At 40.1% G+C, this 21,262-nt stretch overlaps 1 protein-coding gene across 4 annotated transcripts in view; it reads left to right on the forward strand.

Annotated features, from left to right (window-relative positions):
* rhbdl3 (rhomboid, veinlet-like 3) overlaps positions 1–21,024 on the forward strand; it is a 38,985-nt gene extending 17,961 nt beyond the window's left edge. Inside the window, exons 2-8 of one of the 4 annotated variants that reach the window (XM_079554344.1) lie at positions 6,009–6,161; positions 12,619–12,846; positions 13,135–13,283; positions 15,617–15,729; positions 19,874–19,974; positions 20,394–20,454; positions 20,581–21,024. In XM_079554344.1, coding sequence (XP_079410470.1) covers positions 6,009–6,161; positions 12,619–12,846; positions 13,135–13,283; positions 15,617–15,729; positions 19,874–19,974; positions 20,394–20,454; positions 20,581–20,852 — 1,077 coding nt within the window. In that variant the 3' untranslated portion in view covers positions 20,853–21,024. The remainder of the gene's footprint in view (positions 1–6,008; positions 6,162–12,618; positions 12,847–13,134; positions 13,284–15,616; positions 15,730–19,873; positions 19,975–20,393; positions 20,455–20,580) is intronic. The other 3 variants (XM_079554343.1, XM_079554345.1, XM_079554346.1) reach the window with 3 other exon arrangements.
* Positions 21,025–21,262: the final 238 nt, after the last annotated feature.

Raw genomic sequence — 21,262 nt, forward strand, 5'->3', positions numbered from 1 at the left:
AAGAGCTTGGTAGCTTCTATCGTGAGCTTTTTTGGAGCTATATGACATGTGGGAGAGGCTGCGTATGTGCTCCGTTTGCGTGACAGAGTGCACGGACAAAGACCAGACGGGGATATATTAACACGTCTAAAGTGAGGTAAGAACATATCTTAGTATGTAAAAACGGTGGCCTATTCCTTTAAGGTTAAACTGGCTGCATCTCTCAGCTTTTTTATTTGGGATTCAACTAACTTGATCTACATATGAACACAGTTTTGTATGAATCTGCGTTGGTCTTCAAGGTGCTGTCCTATTGCTCTGATTGACTTTTACCCTCCCCATCGTTTTATACTTTAAATTCAGACCTGCCTCCAAGCTGCCACTTCCAAACTTGTCAGTGCAATACGATTGGCCCTTTCCTCTTGGGACATCTGCTGCAGCGTTAACCCAATAGCACAGATAGCAGGATACATCCCATCACAAGCCAAACCCTTCCCACAATCCTTTGCTTGTCAAGGCCTCTGAAAAGCCTGATTTACATAAGAAGGTGAGCGGGTGTACGTGCCTTTGTACCTGCCATGTTGGCGTGTGTGTGAGTGATGGTGGCTGAATGAGTTTGTCTCTGCCCTCCGCGCTGCTCTGCTGTAATTAGCCCATGGAGCATCAAGCGTCTCTAACAAGGCCCACTCTTTATGACCACAGCTAATTGCTCTTCATCAAGGGAAAGGCTCTGTCTTTTACATCTCACATCGAAGTGCTTTCTTTCTTTGATTTGGTGTAGGTTTTTTGCAGTGAAATGCGTCTACCCCAGTCTATAATTGGTTTGTGCTGCCAGTATCAAGTCTGTCCTGTCATTTCCTATCCTATCCTACTACGTAATGCTATTTATTGTGGTTCAATCAGAATTTAGCTCATCGCTATTATTCAGTAGGTTGCTGCGTTCATGTTATAGAATTCTATTTCAGTGGTGAGGTGCAGGTGCCGATGCAACTCTATGGGATATGTCCAAATGTTTTCCCTGATCATTTTTTGATATTGATTGTATTCACAAACCTGCCATATTACTCTTATGGCTGAAAGTTCTTTCTACTGAGCAACATCACACACGTTTTTGAATATTGTTTCCACTTTTCGACACCGTTATGAGGAAATAATTAGACCATAGTTCATATATGCTGGAAGAGATGACTTTGAACTTTGTGACAGTTTTTTTTTCATGTGAATTGGCTCAGGAAATACAGAGAAATAGAGAGTAAACTAAGACTAGAAATCTGCATTTCGACAGTTACCATTGTTACCTGCCTTGCTACCTACCTGAAGTATGGGAGGGATTTCTGGTATGACTGGGACCACTTGTTTGCATGTAGACTGTTCACTCGAATCCAGTTTTTATGAGCATTGGAGACATAAACTATGTGGGAACACGAGCTGTTACTGCTTAAACGAAACTACGGGCTGCAATTAACTGCTCAAAATAAACTTATGCCTGAAAATGGCACCTTTAAAGAGTTTTTTGACCCGTGGTCATGTTGGCCAAGTCGTCTCCGCTTTACCTATGTGGATATCTTCTGCGATCTTTACTCAGATGTGATACTTTAGGCCTGGAGAGGGGATTATCAACATGAAAACACCTTTAGTTTGATGTTGAACTTTGAAGATCTTCACATTTTTGGATTACAACTGAGCTACTGTCTCATTACATGCACCGCATTTACGAGGAAACACGCAGTAGTTTAATTTGGCCAATTAGGTTTCACTCAAAAACAATCAGAAAGTTGGAATGCTCTTTTCCATACCTAAGATATGTATGAGTTCATGTCTCTCGTTCAAAATTGCCCCAAACATGTTACAGTGTAAGCCCAGCCCACAAGCATGTTCCAAACACGGCATGTTCCAGAGCCACATATGTCACTTTCTCTGATTTTTAATTAAACAGCGAACAGCGAAACATGTTCCTGAGCTTCCCCCCATCCTCGTTTCTATATAAGTGACCTCAGGAATAAGGTGGATAGGCTCTTAAGAATGATGTGACGTCACGTGCACGCAACCTATAGTAAAAGCCGCATTGTCCTCTGTAAAGAGCTAAATATTTTTTGTCTTTATGGGGTCATCTTACAGTATGTGTAAATCCTGATAATGTAACATGCCACATTTCTGACTCTCTTAAGCAAAATATAGGAGTGACTGGTGTGATAAGAATAGTGATATTCTTACCTTAAGGGAAAATAGGTTTGTAAATATGTTATATAAGCAATATAGGATTTTTTCGGTCTGTGGCAGATTTCTGTTTGAACTACTATCTTAATCATTGCACATTTTTAGAGCGAGTAATGTGTTGTGTTGTTGTGGATTTTGTATTACCAAATCTGTCACATACACTTTAAAGTCAGAACACCATCATATTGCTCTTGGAACTGACTTCGCTGTCACTTTCTTGTTGTAGTCATTCTGGTCACGCTTGCAGCAGAGCTACAGTCACGGTTGCCAGTGCTTCAATCTGGGGGATGTTATTAGCGTGTTTATTTGAGTTTGTATCTGGCTTCGCACGGTACCTCTGCTCTCATTTTCACCTGAAGAACATGACAACTCCTGATTAGAGAATGACACTGATGCAGGAAAACCTCCCAAGAGACAGGTCACATATGATGCACCGCTAATTGAGGACTTCATGGCCATTATCACATAATGGTCACATAACTATGGTGTGAAATTGGCTGAGGAAAACCCAAATATAACTTGATATAGGCCAGTGTCTGGGTAGTCCCTATTCCTCATATGCTTTTACGTTTACATTACACTGAAAAGTAGCATAAGCAATCACAAATCTTAAAAGTGCCTTTCCATGATTTGATGTGAGCTCTTTCTGGCAGGCCTCTCAGAGTGTGTCCTGTTCTGTACTATCCATAGTAATGAAAGGTTATTGGGATCCATTTTCTGCTGATGTATTATGGGCACAATTTTATTGTCAGCAGGGCATCTAAGGTTTTTGCCTTTGCTTTGGTTTCTAAATAAATCAATAGGAAGCAAAAACTATTTTTAAATGGAATTGATACGGAGGAAGAGGTCTGTTTTTGAGAGTGCGACAAAACTGGACTGGTATTTTCAGACGTGTTTGCGAACAATATTTTTGTTTTTTAATTTAGTTTCATTAATTCAATATTGCTAGTTGTTGCTTATGCCTCGGAGGATGTAGGAGTTTATCAGAGATGACGATTAAACCCATTGACCCTTCACACTAGGGGACTAGTGGAGAGATACAGTATGAACCTGTTTCAAGCAAACTCATCAGTGACTAGAAACAGATGAATACTGGCTTGTGACTTGCTATTGTTTGCAATTGTGTATCATACTTAATGATGCAACAGAGCATTTACTCCAGAACTCAAAGACTATTGAAACACACTAATTCTGTTCCTTATTTATTCAACTTTATTGAATTCTTAGTACATTTTGTTTAATTTCATACTGAAGGCAACAGTGTGAGACAGAGCTCATTATTTTTATCCTCAAACATAAAGACCTTTGACTTAATGAAAAAAAGAAAGATAGACACAACACATATATCGCAATATTTTTCATCAGTCCTAACCCTAGGGGCCACATGTAATTAAAGTATTAGTTAGTGTGTCCCTTTATCCTTTTGTATATTTTATATTGACCGTGGCGCTTTGTTCCCTCGAGCTAGAGTGGGATTTAACAAATTTCCCTGTCGCTCAGACTGCATACACTTTCTTAATATTCAGCTTTATGAAAATGAGGCTGAAGACAAAAGGCCGAGTATTGTGCCCCCTCCACACATTACCATAACTGCACTGCCTGCCTCTCCTCCCCCGGCTGCTATTTTTCCTTTGGCATTCACATACACTGATGCATAGACGCCCAGGGTTTTGGGGTATTATGTCTGAAACAGGATTTGTGCTTGATTTAATCTGACAGATTTAAACCACTCTCTTTCGCCAAACAGTGAAGGAGAAAAGACAGTAACTGATTTTGAGCCAAAGTAAAACCTTGATGGCCATTGTCTCTTCTTCTCTTCTATATACACCAAGGGCATAACGTTTTGTAAAATATTGGAGGGGTCGAGAGTCAATCCCTTTCAGGGGGTCTTATTGTATGGAATTAAGAACCAAAGGCCTTTTTTCTACAGGGCTTTATAAAGATTGATATGAACTTAATGCCTCAACTGTTGACCCATTAAGTGAAACTGACTTTCCTTAAAGGAAATAAAGACTAACTGGACTGGGGGCTCTGCGTAAACCCTGCCTGCTGTTTTTGTGTCTCTTCAGATGACTGCCACATGTTGGCTTCATAGAGCTCACCAACTTTGAGGCCCCTGACGCTGAAGTTGAGACAGTGTTTTCAACTTATCTTTCGAAGTTACTTGCAAAAAAGAATTTATTGACTCTTCATTCTTAATGTTTGTCTATGATGCCATTTCATAACATTGTTTTAAGTGTATCTGAGTGACAATGGGAGGTGTGGGTCTTTGACTCTAGGCCGTGAATGCACTCTTAAGTATATTACACTTAAAAGTGCTTTGTCTCGTCGTAGTTTCATCATATAGAACTGGGTTTATTTGCAGGGGGGAAAAAGATCAGTGGTGTTGAAGCTTCAGAAGTGTGAAGTGTATGCAGGTCTATTTGTGGTGAACTAGTGTTGTTTAAATATCTCCAGGCACAAGAGCTATAATGGGTAGTTTCAGTCAAAACAGGGAATGTGCTTTTTCTCATGATGTTGGTAACCTGCAACACACTTACTTCTCGAGAGGGAAGATGCTTTTCTCACAAAGCGTTGCCATCATAGCTCAAAATACAGTGATCATGGACGATTTTACCATTGTCTGTTCTTTGCATACATACAGTATTCATGTCCTTTCTTTTATTCTGTGTTTATATATATTATTTAATCTATATTCATCTATGTTTATATATTTCCACTTGAGTTTGTCAGAGAGAGTGGCAGCACGGTGGCACAGCAGTTAGCACTGTTCATCCAGGTGCTCCGGTTTCCCCAACCAATTATGTACAAAAGGCCAGGTTGAATGAGAGCGTGTATTTGTATTTATTTGACTTTGCTCCTGTATTGCCAACTTGACTGACAAGCTCAAGTGAATCCTGTTCTCTGAAACAAATCAAACCAACAAGGGCAGCTTTTGTGCAATTGAATTAACTCTTTAAAAAATATATTTTTTTGGAGAGTAAAATGGTTTAAATTGCAAAGTTTTAAATTTTCTTAGTTTTATGTTTTACGGAAAAACAACCCAAAAACATGCCAAGCCTCTTGTCCCTGTAGTGACTGAGTTGAGCACATAACACCTGCTGCCAGCCGGCTTTACTCTGCTCTTGCCAACTGCAGCATATGGCAGCCGCACACGCCGTGTACCCGGTACAGCCTCTATATTTGGAGTCTGGCGAGCTCTTCTAATTTCTGTGAATGTCACATTGTTATGCATGAATTTGCTGTATTTAGACATACCGATATTTACAAGGCCTAGAATCTGCAGTGTTTTATAAACTTGAGCATTTTTATTTGAAATAAAACTAACTTTGTCTCTTTGTGCATTTGTGCTGTGCTTCTTCAGACTCTGCCATGGCTCATGAAATCCTCAACTTACAATTTATAACCTTTAACACCTTTAACTTTTTCCTGTAGATCAATTCAAAAGAATTTTAGCTTCAGTGAGAGAATTGTTTTTTTTTTATTGAAGTTGGATTGCTAGATAATGATTAGATCTATTGAAAATGTATCACATGACATACAGCAGTAAAGCCCAGGCTCCCTCTAACCTGCTCCACCCATTGTTCCCTTGGGCCAGACATTTCACGCACTATCTGTTGTATTGTATCAATGTGTTACTGCCATCAGCCTGCACAGGAATGAAATAAATATGGACACATGTCATAGTGATGTACCTTTTATCTTTTGAACTGAACTGCAGAAAAAAATTCTACTAAATTATTAACATGTAACTTACTTTGACACTTTCTGGAGCGTACTTATGTTTTTGCACTGTGTGTGTTTGACTGCAGTATGACCCGGAGCACTCGGGCTTCATCAGTACGGAGCGGTTCAGAGACCTACTGGCCACTCACAGCTCTGAGATTGACCCTCACAAACTGGAAGTCCTTTTGGCCCTCGCTGATGGCAATGGCAAGATCTGCTACCAAGACTTTGTCAACTTGGTGAGACACCGAGGGTCAATGCTGTTACACAAATGAGTGTATATTATTAATGAAAGAGTAAATCCAAGACGCAAAAGAAACGTATAGATTTATTTTTCTTACACAGAAATAATTGTGCAGAAATATGTTTAACCTTGAGACCACGCTGCATAACATTTCACCCAATAAACAGAATGAAATACAAGCATTAATTACATTACAGGTGTTTTTTTTGGTGAAAAATACCTTTAAAAAGACACCTACAAGCTCACATCATCTCAAACATGACTTGTTATAACTTTGCTGGGAGCGGGTTATTACCAGCTGCTCTCCATGGAGATGTTGCTCCTTGACCATATATCAGACATGAGGTTTTAAAACATGCTTTACTACGGTAACCCCCTGCAAAAATGTGCTGATTTTTAGCTGAACATGTTTGGTAATGGATTTTATGACAGTTTGTTACTATTGTCAGGTTGCATAAAACCTGGAATCTTCTGCAAGGTGGCTTTAAGCTTCTGTATCATCCCTGAAAGCTTTGCTCCGCCCTCGAGATTCTGTTGATAAATTTGCCTCTTAACAGTCACCTTGTCCCACTTTTAGTTTCAAACTCCAGTCTCCTCGTAGTTCAAGGTCTCCCCCAATCTTTTGTTGTCTTACTATTTCCCTCCTGTTTTGTGCTGTCCATAGACAGTGTTTCAAAAGCAGACCGTGGACATTCTGAGCTCTTGCATTGGGAATGGGCTAACAATGAGCCCAGGATGATAGGGCCAAAGACACTCTGGAGGAGGCATTGTTGTCTGTGACTGAGTGTGACTGCATCCATCCCCCTGTTTGTCCGAACTGAGCATTGTCTGGTGCAGCGAGTGAGCAATGTGCTGTAGGAAGCTTAGAGGAAAGTATTTTTCACTCTGATCTCTGTTTTGTTGTGTTGTGTCACGGGGCAGATGTTGGGTCAAAAAATGCTGGCAGTGGGACTGAGAGGAATGTCTACATTATTATGCAGCCTTTGTCATTTGGGGTTTAATGGAAAGTTTCTTGTACATCCAAATCATCATGTAGTTAATGGATAAGTACAAAACACGCAATTACTATAAATGTTTGTGTCTGCCTTGCACAGAATTTACAATGTTTTTGTGCTTTATGTTTTTGCCTGCTTGAACTTAAAACATCTTAGCAAGTCTCCAATAAGTTTGCTGTTAATGAGCATTGTGTAGATTCACCAGTTTTAGGAAGATTTTTGACTTATGTGAGCTACTTGTACCTGCTTTTTTTTGTAAATGTTTTGCATAGTCCACCTGCAGACATTTGTGCACAAAGACCTCTGTGTTAAAAAGTATTTTTATCAATTGCAAACGAGCAGGCTAGAAAGTCAGGAGCTTGGATCACAGCTTAAAGGAATAGGCCACCGTTTTTACATACTGAGATATGTTTTTACCTTAGCTTTGACGAGTTCTATAGGACCTGTCTGGTCTTCCACCGTGCCTTCAGTCACGTAAACACAGCGCAGACGGCGTTAGCATTTAGCCTCTCCCCCCTCTCCACTATAGCTCCAAAACAGGTCAAGATAGAAGCTACCAAGCTACCATATTTAAATAGGGAAAAGCTCTTCCACGTTTTCCCTATTTAAATATGGTTACGTGTATGGTTACACTACAAAGTATAACTGCACAAAATTAAACAATGTTATGTTACAAATATTGTAAGGCGTAATAATACCAGGAGTAGTTTGGCATCCGCATTGTTGCGCAGTAAAGTGAAGATTACTGCGCGGATTTCGAACTACTCCTGGTATTATTACGCCTTACAATATAGTTCCCCCTTTTATCCGCTTAGAAAATCCACATTGATTAATTTTGTGTAATTATACTTTGTAGTGTAACTCTTCACGTAACCATATTTAAATAGGGAAAACGTGGAAGAGCTTGGTAGCTTCTATCATGACCTGTTTTGGAGCTATAGTGGAGAGAGGGAGAGGCTAAATGCTAACGCCGTCTGCGCTGTGTTTACGTGATTGAAGGCACGGGGGAAGACCAGACAGGTCCTAAAGAACTCGTCAAAGCTAAGGTAAGAACATATCTCAGTATGTAAAAACGGTGGCCTATTCCTTTAAACTTTACTTGCTTTACTTTGCTACTGCTTTCATTGATTGTTGAGTATACACAAACCCCCCAAAAATGCTTTTAACATGTACACTTTAGTAAGTCTAACTTCGAGAAACCTTTTGTTTGATCCACTACGCCTTTGGATTTAATAATTTGCTGTTCTTTGGCAGCAATAACTACTAACAGATTAGACGCTCACAACGATCAGGATGAATCTCGGACCAGTCCTCTTAACAAAACTGTTGCAGTTCAGCAAGATTCCTGGATGTCTGGTGTAAATAGTTTTCTTGAGGTCATGCCACAGCATCTCAATTGGGTTTAGGTCAGGACTTTGACTGGGCTATTCCAGAACTCGTATTTTATTCTTCTGAAACCATTCTGAAGTTCTTTTGTGCTTTGGGTCATGTCTTGTTGCAGCACCCATCCTCCGTTGAGCTTCAGCTGTTGGAAAGATGGCCTCAAGCTTTTATGCAAAATATCTTGGTAAACTTGTGAATTTACATTACAATTTACAATTTTGAAAATTCTCCATACTTCCTAGTGTTGTTGGTGTGCTTTTCCATTTTTCCTCCACACATGACGTTGTGTTTTCCACCCAAACAATTCAACTTTGGTTTCATCAGTCCACTGAATACTTTGCCAATAGTGCTGTGGAGCACCCAAGTGTATAAATATATATATTTTGATCTTCGAGTCTTCCTTACCTGCCACTACAGCGCCATCTAGTGGGGTATAAATTAACAGCCAACAATATACAAATTTACTGTACAGCATGATACAGAAACTAAATGGTTTCCAACACATTTGTATTTCAGTCATAGAAATGGTGCTAGATAAATGGCTGGGGGAGTCCCAGGAGTCACAAGATTCACACATCTTTTTATAGAGAAAGTCTCCTTTAGTAGTGTCTTATGACATGACTAAGCCACAGTGATTGGACTTTAGGTTGGCTCACAACTGACTCTAAATGTCTGCATAGATTTGTCTAATTAGCTCTTGAAGGATCCTTAGCCAGGAGGTTCACTTACTTATTCCACACTGTCCTGTGAATGTTTACGAATGTTGTTATGGCCAATAAAATATGACAACATGTTATTGTTTGGGTTGTATTTGTTTAAGCAGACACTGTTTACTCATTCTTGTGATTCAAATAAAGATCAGACCACCTTGACCAATTTATGCAGAAATGTGAGACATTCCAATGGGTTCACATACTTTTCCTCCCACTGTAGATGGTCTCTTTACCGCAGAACTATAATGAGAAAGCGACGAGCCATTAAGCAGGTGTATCTTCTTTACTTGTAGTACTGCAGATTAAAAGCATTTTGTTCTTTCAAAACCTTAGGTTATAACATAAAGGGAGCCGTCTTTTAGTTTTAATGGGGAGTCTCGACAGCTGCATATAAACAAAGCTTCAAGGCTAAGTGGCTTCTTCTCATTACTGCTCAGAATAATGTGGGAGGAATATCAAGAATGTAAATACAGTGAAATTTACCTTTAAGTCAAATGTGAATAGCTCGTATAGAGAGTTAGATCAAAGTTAACAATAGGCACATTGGAAAACTAAGGAAGCCCATACATATTCCAACAAATTGATTGGTATTACATGGTTTCAGTCCCTACAATGTACTGTATGAACTGTAGATCTCAGTGTCCCATTGGTAGACCAAGTGTGGAGACTTAATAGTGTTTCTTGTGTGCAGTGCTGCTCCTCTAAGTATAATTGTGAGTAACTGCATGACAGCAGCTTTGTCACAGCCAGGGTCAGTCCATCCATTTGCTCTATGGACTTCTCATTTTGTCTCCTCTGTGTTTAAGTTAAGCTATTTTCTTGGTGCCACATTCTTATCTAAGGCTATCCGTCTCTTGCTTTTGCCGAGCACTTCCTCATATATTACACAATGCTGCCACAGTCCCTGTGGTTGTCTTTCAAGGTGCTTGTGATAGGTTTATAGCTCAAAATGATTGACCAAATATGTTGTTAAATGTATAAAGCCCAGTGAAAATAACTAGCGACCTGTGAACAGTTTAAGCTTCGGTTGCAATGGGCCATCAATACTGCTTTCGTGGTTATAATAATCAGTCTGTATTAATCCATTTTCCATCATTCATAATTGGCTTTATGCTGTTAGCACTAATGGTTAGAGGGTGACATCAATACGTATGGAAAAAAAAAGCTGACTTTGACTTTGATACCTGCCCTTTGTAGGCACGGCTGTCCTGTGGTTAACGGTAGCATTATGGCCACTTACGACCAGCCCCTATCACTTGGACATAGGCAAGGTGGGTTCCTTTCAGAATCAGAAAAAGTTTTATTGGCGTTCTCAGTGAAAGGTTCACAAACAAGGAATTTTATTTTGTGAAGTGGTGCAACATGAAACATTGACTAGAATAATAAACAATAAAACTACAAGAGCATGCGAAATAAACGCTAGAAAAAAAGACAGGACAGCTCAGGGTGAAAAGGGAGAAAGAGCGGGTAGAGACATTTAGCAAATTTTCAAAGCTGGACTCAAACACTCATCACAGCTGAGTTTTTTTATTTGCTTGTTGCACTCCCTCCTCTCTTCTCCTCATCCTTCGGTTTTGATTGTCTCTCCCATTGATCAAACAGTGAAATTGTAGCTGGTTCGATGCCCATTTGTACCTATTCATCTCCCCCTCTTCTCTCCTCTCCTCTCAATGGGCAAACAGACAGGATGCCACTTTTCTTTTGTGTATGACAAAGACGGACAGAGTTGAAATTGCAGTCAGTTCACACCAAGTAGTGACTGCGTTTTTAGACTGCGGTTGCTTAGGGAAGATGCGGCTGTCTGTGTGACTTTATGGGCAGTGCAAAAGTGACCATGGTAACCTGTAATTATTTTCCCACCGTTTTCTTGGGCGGACATAAAAGCTGAAGTAATTGGCTTTTCGTCCGTGTGTCTTCAAATAGTGCTTTCACCACAGACACTAACAGCCTCATTAAAATTGAACAAAGCTAAATTTAAAAGAAATGTTGTAAAGGGATTTCTGGTTTCAGTGTGAAGTTTTGCAGAAAGTTTTTAATGTATGTAATGTATAGCATGAATGACGGTAAAGCAGCAAGTGGTAGTGGTATAACAGGTCGCCTATAACTGAGAGGTTGGCCATTGGAGTCCCAGCTTCTACAGGTGCAGACTGTTGTGGTGTCCTTGGGAAAGACACTTTACCCACTTTGCTTATGTGTGAATGTAGTGTGCGAGTGGCTGGTAGTGGTTTGAGGGGCCGAAAGCACAGGTCTCTTTCTTTTTTCCTCCAACATATTTTGAATTAGTTTTAGTCTTTTGACGAAAATGCCATTTAATTTTCATCAATCTTCAATTTACTCTAGTTTTAGTAGACTAAAATTGCATGTCAGTTAATCAGCTAAATCTAAGATCAACTTTACGTGTAAAATATTTATTGAAATCATATTTAATCGAGGTCATCTACCTCATGTTTGTTCTCCCGCATGAACAAAGCCCAGAGCTGTTCCTTTGGCCGTGAATTTAGAAGATATTTTAAACTGTCATTGGAAGTTTTGATGATTTTTGGTTCTTCTTTTGATTTTCATGTAGTCTTATTTGAATTGACGAACATCTCTGGACATTTTAATTATAGTTTTAGTCTCATGGAAAACTTTTTATTTGGTTTTAGTCTCATTTTAGTCAGCAAAAAATTACTTTGACTAAAATTATGATGAAATATTTTAGTCGACAACATTAACACTGTCTACCAGCAGCCTAGGAGCTTGAGGGTTCTGCTCAGTGTCTTTGCTGTTCCTACACTACAAAAAAACTAAACATCAAGCATGGGTTTAAATGACTTGTTTTGAGAATATTAATCTTCTCATTTAGACTTTTTCCTGATTGGACCTAGAATACTTTGCTTGTTTGATCACATTTCAGACTGGTTCTATGGTAATCTTGCTTGAAATAAGAAAGTACAACAAATTATATCTAACCTGATCAATAAGGTCATGAAGAAATCTCTTTAAAAACGCAAAATGTGTGGCAGTTTTAAACACTTTGCTAACGCCTACCATTTACTGGCCTGTTCGTTTTGTTAACGAAAGCTGGAACCGTGAATTGTCTGAGTCTTTGTGAGTCAGAGAAAAAGCGGACATAATGCCAACTGTATTTGGGGAAATGAATGTTTGTGGGCAGAAGGAGGTGAAGTGGAGGGTTTGGGGGTTGCTAGGAGATGGGGCAGGCATTCCGTTTGGATGTCGAGGAGGGAGGGTCTGTCAGAGCGGGATGACTGGTGTGTGTGGTCTCAAAACAGGAGTTTACTAGTCCACATCACTAAATACAGTAGCACTGCTCAACATTTGCAAAAATATTAATCACACATGTCTGTCATTCTCCTTCCAGATGACAAACAAGCGCTCCAACAGTTTCCGGAGGGCCATTCTTCAGGGCGGCCGGCAGCTAAAGGGGTGCAGCAGTCTACGGGACGAGGTGGGGCTGGGACTGTCCCAGAGGCTGGTCCGACACATCGCCTACGAGACCCTGCCCCGGGAAGTGGACCGCAAGTGGTACTTTGACAGCTACACCTACTGCCCCCCACCCTGGCTCATACTGGCCATCACCATAGCTGAGGTGAGGTCTCATTCGGTTTATACATCACCAAAAGTATCCTGTAAAAGTAAACCTGTGTTTTTGTGTGTTCTATGTTGTCAACTTGAAGCAAAACTTGTTTTAACTGGTTTGTTCTAATCATTGCAGTTGAGAAATTATCTTCATAAAAGTGTTAGTGTCAGATGAGATGGCTAATTACTGAACCACTTTTTGGCCCTTTGTAAAATTGTCGGCAAAGAGTGACACACCTCATAGATTTATGTTTTTTTTAACTTGGTAACTAATTGGATACTGTGTGCATTTTGGCAGGTAGCAGTCTTCATGTACTACGGGGTCAAGTTGGACCGTCTGGTGCTGCAGGTGTCCAGTCCTTCCTTTCTCAAGAGTCCGCTACCCTACCACCCCCAGCTCAGGGCACAGGGCTGGAGGTACCTCAGCTACATCTTCATGCACACTGGGTAAGTCCACATAGATCTTAGTTTTTGTTCGTCATCTTCTTGTTCTTCTTATTTATTTGTTTATTTGGTTGGGACAGTGCATGTTAATGATTTCCATTCATTGCACTCTCAAACCCACTCTCATTCATCCTGGTCATCCTGTTTTTCGTGGTAGGGGAAACCGGAGTACCCGGGGGAAACCTATACAGAAACGGGGAGAACATGCAAAACAGAAAGGCCCCGCACGGAGATCGAACCCAGGACCTTGTTTTTGTGAAGCATGAGTGCTAACCGGTAGTGCAGCAGTTAGCTCTTTCTTCTTACCCTAGCTTATTTTCCATTTTGAAAATATAATAACTCTTGATCCCCTGGACTATATTATTGTCAATATTTTAATTTAAAGTTGAGATACTGTATTTCCAGCTGCGGCTTTTTAATGTAGCCTCATTGATGCTGTGACACCTTAAGTCCACACTACTGTGCTGCACTAAAAAATCAATATGCAAAATACATGAATGTCAGGTTGTCTGTAATCACAGCCCTCAATAAATGTGTTTCCAAGGGAGAACTAATAACATGGTAATTGAATTAGGCTGAACCTGAGGTGAGCAAATGTTGCTGAATCGAAACGAAGGATACAGCGAGGTGTTTAACAAACTTCCATTGTGTTGCAGAATCATAAAATCTTTAGAGTCCTCAAGGAGATTGGGAAAATATTGTTTTAATTTTGACTTCACTAGATGGAAAACCAAGCCGACTCCTTTGCTCTAGTCTTCAGCCTGAATAAATGGTCATGAAATGTATCCCACTGTAAAGCTATGTAAAATCATTATTTATCTTACACTGAGTAGGCTCATTCAAAATGAGGCAAAAAAATCAAGCACCGGGGATTCTGATTACAGTTGCTAAGATCAGCAAAAGGAGAGACTTCAGAAAAAATACAATTATATGATATTACTAACGTTTTTTTTACTAACAAATTGCAAGCTTGGACAATTATATGCATTCTATTAAATTTGTAAAACATATACTTACTGACTATCGCTTAAATGCAGCTCTATGGTCAACTAATCCCACAGAAGACGGCACAGAATTATCTTCTGCCTAATCAACAGGCGAAATGATAAACTCTTAAGTTTACACATTACAATCAATTATCTGGTCGATAAAAACGTTTATCAGAGAATTGTCTGGGACGCTTATGCTTATGCTTTTGAACAAAGTAGAAGTGGCTGGGCAGATGTGTGGATTTGACCAATCAAGAGGCAAAAGTTTTAGTTTCCTCTTCCAGGGCAATAGTATTTCACAGCCTAATTGTACACAAATTGATCCGTTTGAAATTGTGTTGCTTTAAGAAAATTGTCAATATATTACTTTCTTTAGCACCCATATATCTTCTGATACTGTACAATACAATTTCCTTTGCTCGACGCTGTACAGTAATACTATTTTCTGGTTGTTTTTTTCTGGATTTTAGACCCTTTGTAGACCTGGTTTAGTCCCGGTGGTTCTTGGAAAGTCAAATATTTAATGATGTGGTACTTGATGTGAAAAGATGATTGACAGCTGGTGCATTACAAGCAATCTCTCCATCCTCAGATGAAGATTCTATATTTACAGTCGAGCTCGGCATGAGCGATGGTGCTGTTACAAAGGTTTGCAGACTGAAGCTGCTCTTTTCTCTCTCCACACTCACAAAGCAGATAATCCTGTCAACAGCACAACACCAGCACTGCGGCTCTGATCCGACCAATTCTCTGGACTAAAACTTTGTTGTTCTGAGTCTGCAAAACGGCGTAGTCAAAAACATATTTAGAAACCTAATTTGAGCCTTTGTTTTCTCAGCTGACTGTGTGTGTTTGCACAGGCCTTTTTGACCTAATCAATATCCACTTTGTTTCTGTCTATTGCAACGATCAATGTGGCTTTTGAGCAACAGCAATAAGAGAGGAAGAAAACATAGAAGCTGCAGTGATATCAGGCACATTTGCAGTATGCCTGCTTTCTTGTATTTTGGTGTTTTTAAGCTTGTCTTTGTACATTTGTTTGGGTGCCCTGGAGTGTGTGACGAACAGTGGATGTGGTCTGATGGAGGAGCAGATGTTTCTGAATGTGTGTGGATGCATGATTAAACAAATTAAAGGATCAGAGTGGGGCTTTATCTGAACAAAACACACAAATTACATCCAGTTAAAGTTTTTACAAGTTAATAGGACAATCAGTCCATAAAGTTGATAAATAGTCTGTCCATCTATGTGAAACAGAGGCATAACTATAACAACAACAACAAAGTAACCTTAACCTATTAAACCCATCCACGCTGTCCTGTAAACTGCCTTGTCTTTGTGTTTCAGGATTGAGCATCTAAGTCTAAACATGGCCATGCAGCTCTTGGTGGGGGTCCCACTGGAGATGGTCCATGGAGCCACGAGGATTGGACTGGTCTATGTATGTGGCGTGTTAGCAGGTGGGCTGTCCCTCACACATGTGTATAACTCATTCATATAAATATTCATGATCCACTTATCCTCCATTCTCTGCATACCCCCACCCACAGCCTTCAATTCAATAGCAGCGTAGGCCTATGGAGTAGACTGTTGCTCTGTCTGCTTGTAGCTATTATGCATTCACTTTCGTGTCCAAACCGCATGGTAGCGGCAGATTCTGTTCAGTAGTAAAATGTGGCATGTGTGCAGTGCAGTTGTTGGAGACAGATGGTCGCGTGCGGGTGTCTTGATAGCAGACATGGTGAAATGGGGGTTGTCAATAGCACATCAAAGCTACAGCTGCTTTGTTTAACCAAAGAGTCACAGAAAATGTTACAAAACAAAGGATGACAGGAAGAAAGATTGCAAATAAAGCAGTCAATTTGAAGGACAGAGAGTAGCATTCAGTCACATTGTTTATTCTCTGCCAGAGTTCTGTCTTGCATTTGGAAAAATAATGTGCCCACATGCTGACAAGCTGGTTCAGGAGTAAATGCTTGATGGACGGACATTTCGTGATGGATTCTCCTTTTTTTTTTATCAGGCACCAGCGTTTCCATATATTAGCAGCCAAGCCTGAAAAGCATCTGAAACCTGGCAAAACATTTGTCCTTGGGTTTTAGCCGCAATTTACAAGTTTGTAGTGCTTATTGCTTTGATGAATCTGGTCTACTCTCTTTCTCACCGAAAGAGCAGCTCTGATGACCTTTTATTTGAGGTTTTCTTATACATAATTGTGCTAAAATTTCAAGAAATATGCTAATTATTGACTAGCAACTAGCAGATACATAGTATAAGCAGAATCAAAGGGTTACATTTTACACAAAAAGTTGATGATGATGTTGAATGCATCAAATGTGCAGTTTTACCAACGACAGGTTTTCAATTACTGATTCTCTGTGACTGTAATTGACCTTTCTGTCCCCATCCCACAATGGTACAATGACATAGAACTAGATTTATTGTGATTTTTCTATTGATAAACAATTTAAATGATGATGTTCCATGATTTTGGCTTTCCTTTTCTGTGATTTATTCCCCACATCTGTACTTTATAATTTTTAATTCACTCCTTTGGTGCTTCTAAACAAACAAATCATTTAAATAATACAGTAGCTGGTCATCAGCTGAGTAGTCTTTACACCTTTGTGCTGTGGGTTACATAGTCCTAGGGGAAAGCAGCTATAGGCAGCATTAACGCGATTGAAAACCAATTGGAAATGTGTTAATGGTCACACAACAGAAGCACATAGACAGACACACACCCGCCTCCAACTTTAATTAGTTATCGACCACCGGAGTCAAAGCACAGCTATGTCCTGTTGTGGTCTGTCATGTTTGGATTTGTTATGTCTTCCTCAATTTTTAGTCTGGAGGACACCGGTCAAAGTCAGGTTATATAGGTTTGGCCTATATCCTTTGGGGCTCTGAAATCACAGGCTTTCATTCCCTCTGCTTCCTCTCAACCAACTAACTTTGAACAACAACCTTAAATGTAACGTTTTGACTTTCTCCTCCGACCCTTTTCTACTGATTGTTTATTCATTCATTAAAGAGTAATTGACTGTGTGAGTGTGACTTTAAAGAGGGGGTATTATGCTTTTTTCAATCACATAGCACCAGTCTATAGCACACTACAATGATGACGAAACCTTCTGTTGGTCTGTAAATGCAGTAAATTAGAATAACTGCCATTACTCTCTCAAAATGGCTGTAGCAAATGTCTTGAAATAGGCCTCTGTCTCTTTAAGAACCTCTGACCCTTTCCGACACGCCCCCTCCACACGCTGTCTGTGGCATCAGTGGGGAGGGGGTTCTGCTGAGGAGCAGTGGTTGGTTACTCGGCTGGTGACGAAAGCTCGGAGGCGTATCCAGGAGGTGGGGGCGTTCCTAGGAGGACTCAGGCTGCCATCAGAGTTTTTACAGATTACTCAAAAATATGTGAATGTGCCAAGGCATCACTTCAGGCATGTTTTTAATGAGGGAATGGCATAATAACATGATGTAAAGCTTGAAAAAGTCGATTTTGCATAATACCCCCCTTTAAAGATAAAGACGATGAGTGCATCTTTTGGTCAATCACACTTTTTTGCAGGTACTCTTACAGGATCCAGGCAGAACATCTAATGAGTTTTGAGGAAGGAGGCAATCCGCGCACTCTGACTTAAGTAAATATCCTAAATTACTGCAGGGACATCATGGAAAGTGGTCTTCGTCAGGGACACATTGTTACTTAAGTCATGGTGTCTTGGGTCACCTCCTTCCTCAAAACTCTTGAGAAATCAATGTGTGTAAATTCTTGTAAAATAGGAAGCACTAAAGACACTAGCATCATGTTGCCTGTAAAATAAGTGTGTTATTATGAATTTGGACTGTCATTTTTTACAGCAATTTTATTGTAATATATATATATTTTTTACAATGGTTTTACATTCTGTCTGATTACTTATTTCAGTATTAGCTATGACACGGGATTGGAAGGGAACATATTTGTCACTCAGAACAGGTTTTTGTGAAGCTTAGTGAAACTGGGGCTCAGCTGTCATACAGAGGGGCCAGGGCAAAGTTCTAAGGTCAAGTAATGATTCAGAGAGCAGTCAATGATCCCAAAGGCTTAATGCCCATGCTGGACTTTAATATTTACAATGGACGCTTAGCGGTGTGTGCTCGTATGAATAACGGCCGAGAATGTACAATACAGCACAGTTCTAGTAACAACAGTCAATGAAGTGCTTCCATAATTAGCAGTGATGTGCGTTATTATTGCCCTTTGCATTACCCATCTGCTGCTTGGAGGATAAATGAGATGTCACTTTGTTCAAAAACTGCTGGCCTCAGAGGGAAAACCTATGGCTGTTTTCTTAGTTGGTGTCCTTTTTAATTTGGGTTCAAGGGACCCAGAGTGCACTTCAGTAATGCTGTTAAACCAAAGTCATTACAGGGATGAGGTCACACTGCCAACTCTCATTAAAAACAAACCAAAAAACATGGATGAACTACAGAGGAAAGATTTGAAAGTGAAATCAATACTGTTTTCGGTTGCTTCATCCCACCCTAATGATGTTTATTTTGTCCAAATGCTTTCAGTGTAAATAGTATCCTTGCGATTGATGAAAGGGAAACATTTCAACCACAATATAACATCATAGAAATTCTTATTAATTTTAAGTTAACTAGATACAAGTCAACTATGATAAGGAGCATTGCCTTGTCTAATCAGACGGTGGCCCACAAAATAAATTGGTGGAGGGGAACTGTTCTATACATGCGTTTCAAATGACATTTTGAATACTGAAGTAGAATTATGCAGTACTACAACATGTAACAATATCTCAACTCAGGATGAAAAGGAAAGACAACTGATTGTCTTTCAGTTGTCTAAATTAACACATCAAAGAGGAAACAGAAAACCTTTCTCTGTGGTTTTACAGTTTGTCATGTCAACAGTCTCAGTCTGAGTCAGTGTTTAAGCTGCTCAAGACGTTAGCATGCTACCGGTTAGCAACTGTCAACCATTGACAGTTCTTTCAATCAACTGTCAATGGCTTCAACATGATAAACACATGTGTGGCTCACATCTATGAACACTGAGGAAGACTGCTACAGCTCAGTTCAGACCTCTGTCACATGTTGTATCCAAGGCTAGATGTTTGGAGTGTGGTTCAGGGCTTTCTCTTGAAGAGGTCAGAGCTGAGTTGTTGAAGCTAAATGCTAACCGGTAGCATGCTAACATCTTGAGCAGCTTAAACACTGACTCACTGGTGTCTTCACATCTTCACAGTAAACACACATGCCATGTTTTTACTGTTATCTTCTTGAGCAATGATTACAAGTACATAAAAATGCCACTGTCAATCAGTTGTCTTTCATTTATATCCTGAGTAGAGATATTGCTACTTGTTGCAGTACTGTATCATTCTACTTCGGTATTCAAAATGGCTGCCATAACAACAAAAGTCACATGACTGAAAGGCATGTATTTGTGGTTCTTAAAAAACAGGCTGCTCATTTGTAAATCTAGTCACTCTATGGTCCCTGGTTGACCTTAGTCAGCCCATGATTTGTCTGAATAGAGTGGTACTCAGTGAGCCAGTGCAATAACCTCTGTCCTCCTCACCTCTCAAGGGTCCCTGGCCGTGTCTGTCACTGATATGACTGCACCAGTGGTTGGCTCATCTGGTGGAGTGTACGCCCTTGTGTCTGCACATTTGGCTAATGTTGTAATGGTAAGTTTCTATATGCATGCTCACTATGCTCCCTGCTTGCTCGTCAGACATTACCCCCATGCTCAGAGCCAAAAACAGTAATCCCCTGTGGCTCATTGTATGCACCAGGTGCTCAAGATGAACCTCTATTATGTGGAGATAAGCTTAGTCACTACGCCACTGCTACCACAATGATCTGCGAGATGGAAATGGTCTCTGCCCTTTTCAGCTCAAATCACATTATTTCTCCCAGACAGTGGAGATTAGAGGTCAGGGTGTGTCTGGAGCAGTGGAAATTGACATGAATTGGGGCACGTGGAGATTGTGTCATGTCAAAGGACTTTGTGTGCTCATATAAAACATGACCTTGTTGCACAAGTTGTTCTGTCCTCTGTAGTCAATTATGATATGTCCTTTTAATGCATTCTCTTTCTCATCAGAACTGGTCGGGAATGAAGTGCCAGTTCAAGCTATTCCGCATGGCCATGGCTCTTGTTTGCAGTAAGTTTAAATGGTCAATTGACCCTAATGCTACTAATTCTGGAAAAACTAATTATTTAAAACATTAATCTATTGAAATGCCAATTTACTGCTTTAACAAGTTTCTTTGCTGTGTTTTCTTCACAGTGAGTGTTGAGTTCGGTCGTGCAGTGTGGCTCCGTTTTTACCCCCCGGCGTTTCCTCCGTGTCCCAACCCGAGCTTCGTGGCCCACCTGGGAGGCGTGGTTGTGGGTTTGACTCTGGGGGTGGTTGTCCTGCACAATTACGAACAAAAACTTCAGGAGCAGTCCCTGTTCTGGATCTTCTTCTGCGTCTACACCTTGTTTGTCCTATGTGCGGTTTTCTGGAATATATTTGCGTACAGCTTGCTTGACGTGCGACTGCCTCCACCACCGTGAGCTACGACCAAGATGGAGAAAGGGACTGTATTTGTAGCACTGGCGTAAAACTTTGTGTGGGAATGTTGTGAATGTGAAGTATAGTCTTAACACTGTAAAGTGGAAATACACTGGCCACATTATTAGGTACCTATGTTCTAATGCTTCAACATGTAAAATATGGCATCAGTAGGCTGCATTTGCAAAGTTTTAGAATGTGATACCATATTTTCAGATGGAGGATGGACATATGTAACTCCATGGAGAGATAAGAACTTTTGAAAGTCTTGAAAGTTTGAAAGAGAGTTTGAAAGTCTTCAAAACAGAAAATCCACACATGCACCTCTGCCCGCTCTTGATCTTGAAGAGCACCAGGTATCTGCATTTACTTGCATTTATCTTTTATTTCTTTGAGATTGGTCATACATTTT

Source organism: Gobius niger (assembly GCF_951799975.1).
Source record: "Gobius niger genome assembly, chromosome: 3".
Classification (NCBI taxonomy): domain Eukaryota; kingdom Metazoa; phylum Chordata; class Actinopteri; order Gobiiformes; family Gobiidae; genus Gobius; species Gobius niger.